The sequence below is a fragment of the Halichoeres trimaculatus genome, unplaced genomic scaffold, assembly GCF_033239565.1.
Source record: "Halichoeres trimaculatus isolate MK-OKI-2021-1 unplaced genomic scaffold, fHalTri1.1 fHalTri1_scaffold_11, whole genome shotgun sequence".
Taxonomy (NCBI): domain Eukaryota; kingdom Metazoa; phylum Chordata; class Actinopteri; order Labriformes; family Labridae; genus Halichoeres; species Halichoeres trimaculatus.
Window position 1 is genome coordinate 14,505,887 of NW_027437189.1, and position 11,606 is coordinate 14,517,492.

At 38.4% G+C, this 11,606-nt stretch overlaps 1 protein-coding gene across 1 annotated transcript; it reads right to left on the minus strand.

Moving 5' to 3' along the window:
- Nucleotides 1-1,883: 1,883 nt before the first annotated feature.
- LOC141799256 (NACHT, LRR and PYD domains-containing protein 3-like) lies at nucleotides 1,884-10,584 on the minus strand. Its single transcript, XM_074681453.1, has 11 exons — nucleotides 10,426-10,584; nucleotides 9,788-9,922; nucleotides 8,662-8,897; nucleotides 6,296-8,096; nucleotides 5,967-6,143; nucleotides 4,933-5,109; nucleotides 4,608-4,781; nucleotides 3,652-3,825; nucleotides 2,586-2,759; nucleotides 2,254-2,427; nucleotides 1,884-2,079 (listed from the first exon to the last, which is right to left on the minus strand). Exons 2-11 carry the CDS (start codon nucleotides 9,913-9,915, stop codon nucleotides 2,061-2,063), a joined length of 3,234 nt encoding a protein of 1,077 aa, XP_074537554.1. The 5' UTR covers nucleotides 9,916-9,922; nucleotides 10,426-10,584; the 3' UTR covers nucleotides 1,884-2,060.
- Between the last annotated feature and the right edge of the window lie 1,022 nt (nucleotides 10,585-11,606).

Here is an 11,606-nt window from a genome sequence, read left to right on the forward strand (position 1 = left end):
CTAGATCAGGCATGTTCAAAGTCAGGCCAAAGGGTCATTTTCATGCAACCCACAGCTTTCATCATGCAATGCTTTCATTATAAAATGAATCAATTCCTAAAAAAATGTGTACATTCACATTTTTCTGTCAAGTGCAAAAACAAACCCAAAAAATACTCAGTAACATCTCACTCAAATACATTTGGATTGTTTACAGGCTACTTGTGTAAAGTCAAAGCTCTGTGCATTCTGCAGAAACTCAAAAACACTAACAGCTGATGTGTTCAAATGAATGTGTTTATCATGATATGAAAATGTGCTTCATGGAAATCTAGGGTTTAAAAGAATACAGAGAAAAGAAGAGGGAAAACTAGATTAAAGTTATGAAATGATGAGGAAAAGGAGAAAAAGTGGAGCAGAAAAACTGTTAAGAATGTAGGACAAGAGATATTTGGGGCTAAAAATGTTGTTTGTGGGTCAAAACAATCTAAAAAAAAAACATTATTAAAAACATACATACATAAGTTCTCTATAGTTCATTAATTTCTACTCAGCAAGTTACACTTCAGAAAACTGGCTACTTATCATATGTTACCAAGCATAGACTGTATATAGAATGGACAACATGGCTCCACCTTTACCACTGTACAGTTTTGATACAGTGCTCTAAATACCTGGAACAACCTCCCAGAAAATATCAGATCTGCTGAAACGCTCAGATCTTTTAGAGCAGAATAGAGTAGAACTTTATCCATCTTTTCAAGATACAACAAAATTGTAAAAAATTTTAATACTGGTTAAAGACTTACCTTTGTACAGCTGTTTTTATAGGAATATTTTAACAGAAAATGTTAGCATCTTTTCTATTGTTCAACTATGCACTGTGACTATTATACTAATATCTTAAAATCAGTTTCAACCTCCTTTTCTGCCATTTTTTGTTTTTAATTTTTTTCTTTTAATATATTTGCTGACCTTTCAATGTTTATTTATATCTCTGTAGAGCACCTTGAATTGCCATGCTGCTGAAATATGCTATAAATAAACTTGCCTTCCCTCCCTTACAAACAACCCCTATCTGAAGCGCTGCCATCTTGTAGTCTGCACAGTAGAGAATTTGGGTGGAGCTCTGGTAACAAAACTCTGCCTTTACAGTCCATACAGTGTGCCATCCCCTCTTGCACACACAAACTTTCAGCTTCAGAGTTGCCAATTTAGCAACTTTTCAGCAACTAGCAAAATATCTAGATAGTCTTTCTGGAGTTTGGAGAATCCGACCGAAGGAACATATCTATCTTGCTCTTCTCAACGAGCAGTGGATGCTGCTGTGGGCCCCTCCCCTAACTTAAACACTAACAGGCAGACAAGCCCTCATCAATCGCAGCAGTCCTCAGCTGCAGACAACTGCGTGCAAATGAACCATACATGAGCGTGTTTCTTTTTGGGTTACTTTTGCTGTTCCCAAGCCTGGATGAAGGAGGGGGGCTGTTATTTCGGCATTTGAATTTGAATTATAGCATAGCATGAAGCAGATACAAAGCTGAAGTGATCTAAAGGATTTCAGTGTATATGTCAAGGTAAATATCTTTTCACCTTGATGTTAAACAGACAAACCAACAAAGCAGAAGTGATACATCCAGTGTGTAGGCACTCATGTTGAGAGGAAAAACTGTTCTTTTAAACTTTCTGAACATAATATCATTTAAAAAGCGCCCAAGCAGCTCTTTTAAACTGAACCAAAGTCTTAAAAATTGCACCTCTACAATTAACTTATAAGCATGCCTTTCATTTATTTAATCCATGCAAAAAGTAAAAATCCACCACAATGCTTTCCACGATACACGGTAAGTTACTTTGAAATGCCTGTAAGAAAAATATTGTTCATATCCTTAAAACAACTCAGTAGTATTATATTACAGGATACATTTTCCCAGATTTTAAGATAAAAATGTAAATAAAAACATAAATCATGCAATCGCTGACTGGATCTGAGTACAACTGTAGTGTGTCAGTGCCGTGGTAATCTTGGCAGCCCTAGCATTGACAAGACATCATTCCCTGTGATGAGATACACCCCAGGTTCACTCCATTTCCTCCATTCTGTATGGATGGTTAAAAGAAACACATAATAACATTAGCTTTTTATTGAGTGTTGAGTTTTTATTGTTTTTTCAAGTGTTAATAACCCAAAGCAGCCATGTATACACTTCAGTGTAACTTTAAACTTCTGCCTATAAATACATTATTTTTAACTGCCTCAAACATGCTACTGACCTCAGAGTCTCCAGTTGATAATGTGGACTCTTCAGGAGCTCAGACATCATCTTAACACCTGATTCTTTCAGGTTGTTTCTCCTCAGGTCCAGCTCCCACAGATAGGATGGGTTGGACTTTAGAGCTGCTGCTAGAGCAGCACAGCCTTTATCCGTGATTCGACAACCCATCAATCTGCAGAAAATTGATCAGCTTTGAGGAAACAAATCATTGCAGAGGTAGACTTACTTAAAAAAAGGTTTTCAGCTCAGTTGCAGTACCTCATGCTTAGATTATAGTGAAGACCTCAGTAGTATAATGGCACCTGAAAATTTAACCCACATACTCCTCACCTCAGGGTTTCTAGCCCACAATGTGGACTCCCTAGTCCAGAAGACAGCAGGTTTATTCCTGAATCTTGTAGATCATTGTCACTCATGTCAAGCACCTTAAGACTGGAGGAATTGGACATCAAAGCTGAGGCCAGAGACGGACAGCAAATGTCTGACAACCAGCAGCCTCTAACCCTGAATAAAATGGTAAAACAGTTGTTAGGGAGTAAAGTAATCCCAGGTTACATCACAGGTTACATCTTGATTAAATACTTTTAGAATCAACCAATGAACAACAGAAAAAATAGTTGTTGAAGGATGAAGAATTAATGAAATTTCAAACAGGACACAAAAAACTTGAAAGAGTCCAAATAGATCACTTTCTGTGTTGGGGTATGCTCAGGAATCACTGCTTTAAAAATCAAAAACTGATCCGGGAATAAGCAATCGGGAAGTTTCAATGCATTCTGTTGTGCTCTGCTCTTGGGCAGCTCCAAACGATCCTGATCAATGACTATTCCAGTTTTTCATTTTGGTGTTTGTTTTCAAGGGTTTGAACTTCAAGCTGTTAAGGGGAGTATTGTATTTTTTCTTCCATGTATTTATTTGACTGATATTTTTTGGGGGATATAATAGAGATGATGACATTTTCAAGTATAATTTGTTTATTTATTTTTACAATAAAGGGTTCAAGAACTTAATATCAATGAAACATTATTTTTTATGAAGTGACCAAGTTGTTACGCTGTTTTATATAGCATAAAATGCTTTAAGTATTAGTGACAAAACAAAAGAAGAGTTATGGATGTGACTGCGAATGAATTCTAGATTTGTAAATAACTGCCTCTGGCAGTCAGGAAGAATGCAACAGAACCTTTATACTGATGCGTCCAGACAAATATGTAAGGATTAAACAACGAGGAAGCGTGCATTAGACCGTTCTAAGGCACGACGTGGAGTGGGAACACCACGACGCGCAGCAGAGTGGTGTTACTCCGCAAAGTAATGTTACAAATGTTACAAAAGACTATACCATGGTATAATAGTGAATAATTCATAACAAAGTCAATTTTAAAATGTGACTGACCTCAGAGCCTCCAGCCTACAGTGAGGACTCTCCAAACCAGCACACAGCAGTTTCACCCCTGAATCCTGCAGATCGTTGTTACTCAGCTCCAACTCTCTCAAACTGGAGGGGTGCGACATGAGAGCCGATGACAAAGGCACACAGCAGTCTTCTGTAAGCCCACATCTATCAATCCTGTAAATGAGGGAGTGACATTAACTGTGAAATGATGTTATACATTTCAATAAATCAGCCATATCCTAGTGTTGTGCTTTAAGTGTCTGTACTGAACCTCTGGCACTTTTGTAGAAGCTTAAAAAAATTGATGTTTTTTGCTCAACAGAGTTTTAGAAAACCCTTATTTTGTTTTGGCAGCTGTCTGTTTAAGGTTACCCACCACACATGCACCTTTCACTCTGACTTTTCAGCCCTTTAGAGACCTGTAGGCACAGAACAATGGGCAGACCTTGGTGTTTGAGGCCCATCCGCACAATATGTCATGGTCCAATTGGGAGATCCTTATGCATTGACTTCTCATTTAGGCAAGTCTTGTAAAGATCTAACAAGGATCTTGTGAGGATCTCACATAGATCTTGTGTTCTCATAAGACACGTTTACAGACAACCAGAGCTGACCAGTCACATGTAGGTTTACTGTGAAGCACACAACCTTCATACGGTCACTTTTATCAATACGGCCCCATATTGCAGATACCTCAGGAGATTTTACAAATAGACTCTGTTATCTCATACTCCAAAAGAATGGCCCCAAAAGGCTGCTAAACTAAGCAATAGGTTGGAAACTTCCACTTTAAAAAAATAAATTTACTGACAGTGCAATTGAAGTTCAACACTGATCCACCAAATACCAATGCAGCCTGAAAAATAGAACATGTGCTTTTCTCTTATTCATTACATCATCTTTGTCTGTTCAAGGAACAAATATTTTCTGATAAGAGTTATATTCTTTACACTCACCTCAGAAAAGTCAGCTTACAATGAGGAGTCTCCAATGTTTTAGACAGTAGAATGACTCCTTGATCCTTAATTTTATTCTTACTCAGATCCAACTCTTTCATCTGTGAAGTATTGGATTTCATCACTGAGGCCAGATGTGCACAGCTGATTTCTGACAGCCCGCAGCAACTCAATCTAGACAGGAAGTAGGTGGAAGATAGACTGTGACTTAATTTCTGGTGATGGTTATGCTATTTATTATCTATTATATAAAAAAAAGATTACTTCCATAATATATTACTCTGATTTAGCAAAACAAAAGTCAAAACTACAGTTATGGTCTTACTTCAGAGTTTGCAGTCGACAGTGTGGACTTTTGAATCCAGCAGACAGAAGCTCAACCCCTGAATCCTTGAGATAGTTGTTGTTGCTTAAGTCTAGCTCTCTCAAACTAGAAGAGTGGGACTTGAGTGCTGACGCCAGAGAATCACAACAACTTTCCGACAAACAGCAGCTCTTCAAGCTGAAAATTTCAACAAAGGACATATTTTAAAGACTAATTCGAACCAGATCCTTTTTATCACTATTTGTGGTTCAACGTTTTTATTTCTCTTTAATTTCTGGAATCATACTTTGTAGCTAGGTATAAGCTTTCTTGTCACTGTATCAAAAACACAACAAAATATTGTGTGTCAACTTTGTATTTTTAAATGGAAATACGTTTGCATATTCTTTAGAGAAACAGGTTGAGGATATAAAATTTAGCTCAACATTGCCATCTGCTGGAAATAGTTGGGCATCAGGGACAAACACAAATTGCTTTGTCACAAGGAGTATGGCAGAAAAGTTTCACAAGGATTCACATGTAAATGTTATGATTCATAAGTTAAACTCCTCTCTGCAAATGTTAAAAATGCTGAGATGTACGGATGGTAATATACAAGTGATAAAATAAAGGCACAGATGTGACACCAGACTTACAAATACAAATTCAGTTTTGAGAGACATGAGCCACGGTTTACCGATACAAATTCAGACTGTCATAATGTCTGTCATAATAATATTTGGTTACAACTCAATAGCGAGCAGCATAAATGTTACAAAAGACAGACACACTGAACCCTGCTGCTACCTTGGTTATGATGTTCAAGTTATGCTATGCTAGCAAGTTGGCCAATAAGCCAGTGTTTGGACGAGAACAACTGGCGACAGAACTAGAAAATCCTTCGTATAGTAGATGTTCTTGGTTCTGACTGCTCTGTGAAGGCTGGCTCTCTTAAAGACTGCAGCCCTTCATTTAGGACACAGCTGGTGACGAGCACAAGGAAAACAGGGAGGAGGAGAAAAAGGAGACACCAGAGAGCTGTTTAAAGTTCTCACCTTAAAATCTCCAGTCTACAGTTAGGACTCTTTAGTCCGACAGACAGAAGCTTCACTCCTGAATCCAGCAGATAGTCGTTTTCACTCAGATCCAGCTCTCGCAGATGAGATGGGTTGGACGTAAGAGCTGAGGATAGAACTTCACAATGCCACTCTGAGAGTCCGCAGCAAGCCAGTCTGAAATGTTGATGGTGTACAATCAGCATTAACTGGTGAGTTGCAAATAACTAAATCTAGCTTGGACAGGGAAGCATTATAATAAAAGCAAACTTCAGAGTGAATCATCACTGAGATCTTCTTTAACTACTGATATTAGCATCCTGACTTACCTGGCATGTCTGCAGTTTCTAACAGCTGGGAGCAACCTTCGCCTTCCATCACCTGATGAGTTATATTTCTTCAGGTCCAAAACATCAAGAACCTCATCGGACATTTGCAGCATATAGGCAAGAGCAGAGCAATGTGTCTTTGTGAGCTTTTTCTCAGATCTGTTCTCTGACTGCAGATACTCTTGAATCTCTTGATGCACAGAGTGATCATTCATCTCCATCAAACAGTGGAAGATGTTGATGCTTCTGTCAGGAGAGATATCGTAAGCGTTCATCTTCTTCAGGTTGTTTATTGCTTGCTGAATGCTCTCTGGACTGCTCTTTGTCAAGTCTACAAGATCTTTTAAGAGACGGTGGTTGGATTCTAACAGCAGGCCATGAAGGAAGCGAACAAAGAGGTCCAGATGGCCATTGTTACTGCTTAAAGACTTGTCTACAACCCTACTGAGAAAGGTATCCAGACCTGGCTCAGTGCCCTTTTGGTCCCAATCTTCTCCCAAGAAAGTCACCATCACTTCCGTGTCCTTGTTCAGATAACTGTTGATCATATAGACAGCAGCGAGAAACTCCTGAATACTTAAATGAACAAAGCAATAAATCATTTTCTGAAAGAGTACACACTCCCTTTTGAAGATCTCTGTACACAATCCCGAGAAAACTAAGGCTTCTCTGACATCTAGGCCACACTGTTCTAAGTCTTCCTGATAGAACATGATGTTCCCCTTTTCCAGGTTTTCAAAAGCGAGTCTCCCCATCTTTAAAAGAACTTCCTTATTAGTCTCAATCTGCTCCTGTTGGATGACTTTGTGCCCTTTGACATACTTTTGTGTTCCCCGCTTTGTCTGAATCAACAGAAAATGTGAGTACATCTCAGTGAGAGACTTGGGCAGCTCTTTTGGGTCTGTAGTTAACATATGCTGCAGGACAGTGGCAGTGATCCAACAGAAAACTGGGATGTGACACATGATATAAAGGCTCCTCGATGCTTTGATGTGTGAGATCATCCTGCCGGACACTGATTCATCACTGAATCTCTTCTTGAAGTACTCTTCTTTCTGAGAGTCGGTAAATCCTCGTACCTCTGTCATCCTATCAATGTACAAAGGAGGTATCTGATTCGCTGCAGCAGGTCTGGAAGTTATCCACAACAGAGCTGAAGGAAGCAGATTCCCCTGGATGAGGTTCATGAACAGCACATTAACCGATGACTCCTGGTTGACTTCAGAAACTTTCTCATTGTTCTGAAAATCCAACAGAAGCCTGCTTTCATCCAAGCCATCAAAGATAAACAAAACTTTGCAAAGAGCAAGTCTTTGTGCTGTGACCATGTTAAGTGTTGGATGGAAATCATGAAGCAGCTTCAGGAGACTGTACTGCTTCTCTCTGATCAAGTTCAGCTCCCTGAAAGAAAGCAAAACCACAAGGCTGATGTCTTGATTCTCCAGACCTTCTGCCCAGTCAAGGGTGAATTTCTGCACTGTGAAGGTTTTCCCGATGCCGGCAATTCCACTCGTCAGAACTACTCTGATTGATCCCTTTTGGCCAGGTAAGACTTTGAAGATGTCGTGGCATTTGACTGGAGTTTCACACAGGGTTTCATTTTTAGATATTTTCTCAAGTTGCCATACTTCATGTTGGACATTGACTCCTTCACATTGTCCTTCAGTGATGTAAAGCTCAGTGTAGATTCTGTTCAGATGAGTGGGAGTTCCTGCTTCAGCAGTGCCTTCTATTGCAAATTCACATCTTCTGCTAAGACTAATCTTATGTGTGTCTAAAACCTCCTGCAGACTGCCAGCACCTGAAAAATAAACAAAAAAATAATTTGAACCTGTCTCTGCAGTTTATTTCTATCACTTTTTATTTAGTGGATATCAACACGAACTGGGAGTCAACTAATAGCTTTTTTTTTTTTTTTTTACTACAGCCGGCGCTGATGTCGGTACTTACAAAGCAAGTTAGCTGATTGTTCATATATTGACCAGAATCACGCTGTTGTTGTTGCTGCTTTTTATGCATGTGATGAAATACGAAAAGTTAATGAAATACAATACATCTGAAGTGAAAAAGATGATGGTGACATCAGCCTTGTGAGTGCAGGCATCAGCTGATAAAGGGTTAATTCAAAATGCCAAGAACCGGCCCTATATGATGGTCCATCTGTAGTCCTGACAGCTGCACCTCCCATGGACTTCTTAAAATAACAATAATTCAAACATACTCATATTTACACAGGTGCAACATGCTGACTGATGAAGTCCTTTTTTTTAATGCCCCAAACTTTTCAATGAACTTAAAAGAAGCCAAGGATGTGAGTGTGAGTCATAGACACAAAATATTTGGCAAAAAAATAAAAACATAATTACCCTCAGCAGTGCTATCTTGATCAGGTGTTTGCAATCTGGGATTTTTCCTGCATCTCTTTTCACACTGTGGACAGGGAGGGTCTCCTGTTGAATTGTGTTTTCCCCAGTATAAAGTAATGCACTGCTTACAGATGCAGTGTCCACAGATGGAAGGTTGTGGATGTTGCAGGACCTCATTACATAAAGTGCAGGACAGCGTTTCATCCCTGATAGAATCACTGGTCCTTTTCCTTTCCCTGTAATTACAAGACCATATCATTGTAAACCACCCCCTAAAAAATGTTTTTGTTCATTTTATCAGTCCAGGTGCCAAGTAAAATTACCACAAGCCAAAGGGTCTTTTTTCAAGATATAATCTTAAGTCCCAACTTCAAAAAAGTTTTGACACAGAAAAAACAGAAAACTGTGGACACAGAGAAAGACAAGGTGAAGCAGAGTTTACAGGATGATTGGTGAGTGGGGGTTAAGCTAAAAGAGAGAAATCTGTGATGTGACTCTTGAATTTGATTTTTCCCTTCGATTACAGCGTGTTTTACCAAAAAGGATGTTATCTCTGCCTTGCAAGAGGCTGATCACTCAGGTTTTACATAGGCTAAATGAAGCCGTCATCAGTGAGCTATCTGTATACTGTTATATGGGATTGGTTATTACTACACTGACTTCAAGATGTCTGACAAACCAGCCAAACAAACGAGCTTGCATTCCTCAAACAATAATCATTTAAAGGTGGGGTTCAAAATGTTTTTTCCATCTCCTGTTCAAAGGAAAACTTCACAAACCTGCTGACTCAGTCACATAAGAGAGACAATTAATCCAATAACTTTTTTAGCCTGAAACTTGGCAACCTGTATGGGTGTGTAACAACAGAGCAATGCAAGATATTCTGATGTGTCCTGGATATCTGGACTTATGACACAGCAGGTCTTGTCTAGTGGTTTCTGGCCCACTAAAAAGTGTTGTTTTTTTTCAACTTATGGCCTACTAAAATCAATTAAAAATCTATTTTTCTGTTATGAAGTGATGAGTCATTGCTCAATATGAAGAATACAGCACATCTGATGTTTCTTAAAATGTTCAAAAGGGACAGAGAACTAGTAAAACTCTTACTTTGTCTTCTCTTACTTACCTTGTATCTAGTAGTCTAGGTTCAGTATTGAAAGCAAGAGGAGCATCTTTGGAGTGGTCACTTTTCAGGGATGGACAGGTGGACACTGGAAACTCAGCCCTGGCTTCTTCGTGCTCATGGTCACTCATTTTGGGTCTAACAGGACAATAGCAATAAAAACAAAGTAGCAGTGGGAACAAAACACTTAGAGGCTAACAGTCATTTCCCCATAAATTTCTTGTAATGCTTTACAACAGTTGGAGCTGTAGTCTGAATTGTCAAGGAGTATTCCAGGGGTGCTTGGTTTTTAAATTAATGGTTGCTGGAATTTTTAGCATATACACACAAAAATAACAGTAAGTAGCTATTTGAGGGTAGACCCACAAAAATAACTACATGGAAGAAGAAAGTAACCGAGTGTATTTCAAAACAAGAATTTCAAATAGAGAGGCTTCCTGTTCCTATTAAATGAATGGATAACCCTATCAAGTCAACAACCGTCCGTGTGTTTTAATTCAGTGTACACATCCACCGTGCACTCGTGACAGGCTTTAGGTCGTGTTTTAGATTTAGTTTTTAACAACCCTGCCCTATTGTGGTCTGCTCGTTGCAACCCTACTCTCAAACAAACCTTCACCGATTAGCGCCAATTCACTTACCTGTCATAGACAGCTTGAGTATTCTGACTTTGCTCACATATTTGTTGTCGTTGAGCCAAAATGAACGTCCGTGCTTCCCGTTATGCTCATGTCTTTTTTTCAGTAACGGAAATCACAACGGCTGTCAAGCGAAAGTCGTGGAACTTTATTTCCGCGGTCTATTCTTTGCACTACCCCCTTCGAGTTTTTACGGTAAATGAAGGACACACCTCTTTGACACTGTCACTTTAAATAGCCTGCGTCAAGCCAAAGATATAAACCAGCAAGAAAAATAAGATATTTTTTGCTTACACGTGCTTTGAGACTGTCAAAAAAATATAAATACCTTCTTCAAATGTAAACAAATAAAAAACAAAAAGTGGATAAATCATCTCAGAGATTTTTTTTATCGATTTTGGAATGTATGGACCAGATCAGACATGCATTTCTATCAAATTAGCATACTCTGTAGCCTATTAGTTTAAGTAAGAGAATTATACATCTAAACACCAGATTTGGTGTTTATTCCAACAACACTGGAGATGATATTAAAGCTTGTTTTTGTGTATTGTTTGTTTTTGTTTGTTTTCACAAACGTGTAATAACCTGAAGTGTTTTTACAAATGGAAAAAAAGTGAAATATTTTTCAACAATTACTGGGAAAAATCCCTTGTTTCTGGAAAATATATCTTTAAATCCTTGTCAACACTCAAATCTGAAGTGTTGCAGTTTGAAACTTGTGTTTGTGAATGTAGCTCAAAAAAGAAGTTTCATTTCGAAGATGTTCAATTTTCCAAAAACTATCGTGAGTAACTCAACTTAGCGTTTGTAATTTGACTTTTAACCCTGCAAACCATATTCATTCATTTTAGGGTATCAAAATTAAATCAGTGACCTTACCCCATCACCTCTATCTGTATTATGACAATGAACACCAGAGGGCGCCCTACATTAACACATGCAAAACGGGCACAACGACAAGGATGGTATGGTGTCCAAATCAAAAATATGCTGCAATCTTGTTAAAACGCCATGTTAGATGTTTTTTTAAATGTAAAGTTTGCGTTTCTGTTGGTGTCAGAGCATTATTATGACATTTCTACAATTTTAACTAATGAATAATTAAATCCCATTAAATTGTGAAAAGGTGATGCCATAAAAGCATGATAATTTATTCTCCTAGAAGTTATGAAAGTATACGG

Coding starts and splice junctions, on each gene's coding strand:
- LOC141799256 (XM_074681453.1), bottom strand. CDS start 9,915: ATGAGTGACCATGAGCACGAAGAAGCCAGGGCTGAGTTTCCAGTGTCC. Junction 6,144..6,295: donor AGAAACTGCAGACATGCCAG/GTAAGTCAGGAT, acceptor TCAACATTTCAG/ACTGGCTTGCTGCGGACTCT. Junction 5,110..5,966: donor TGTAGACTGGAGATTTTAAG/GTGAGAACTTTA, acceptor TGAAATTTTCAG/CTTGAAGAGCTGCTGTTTGT.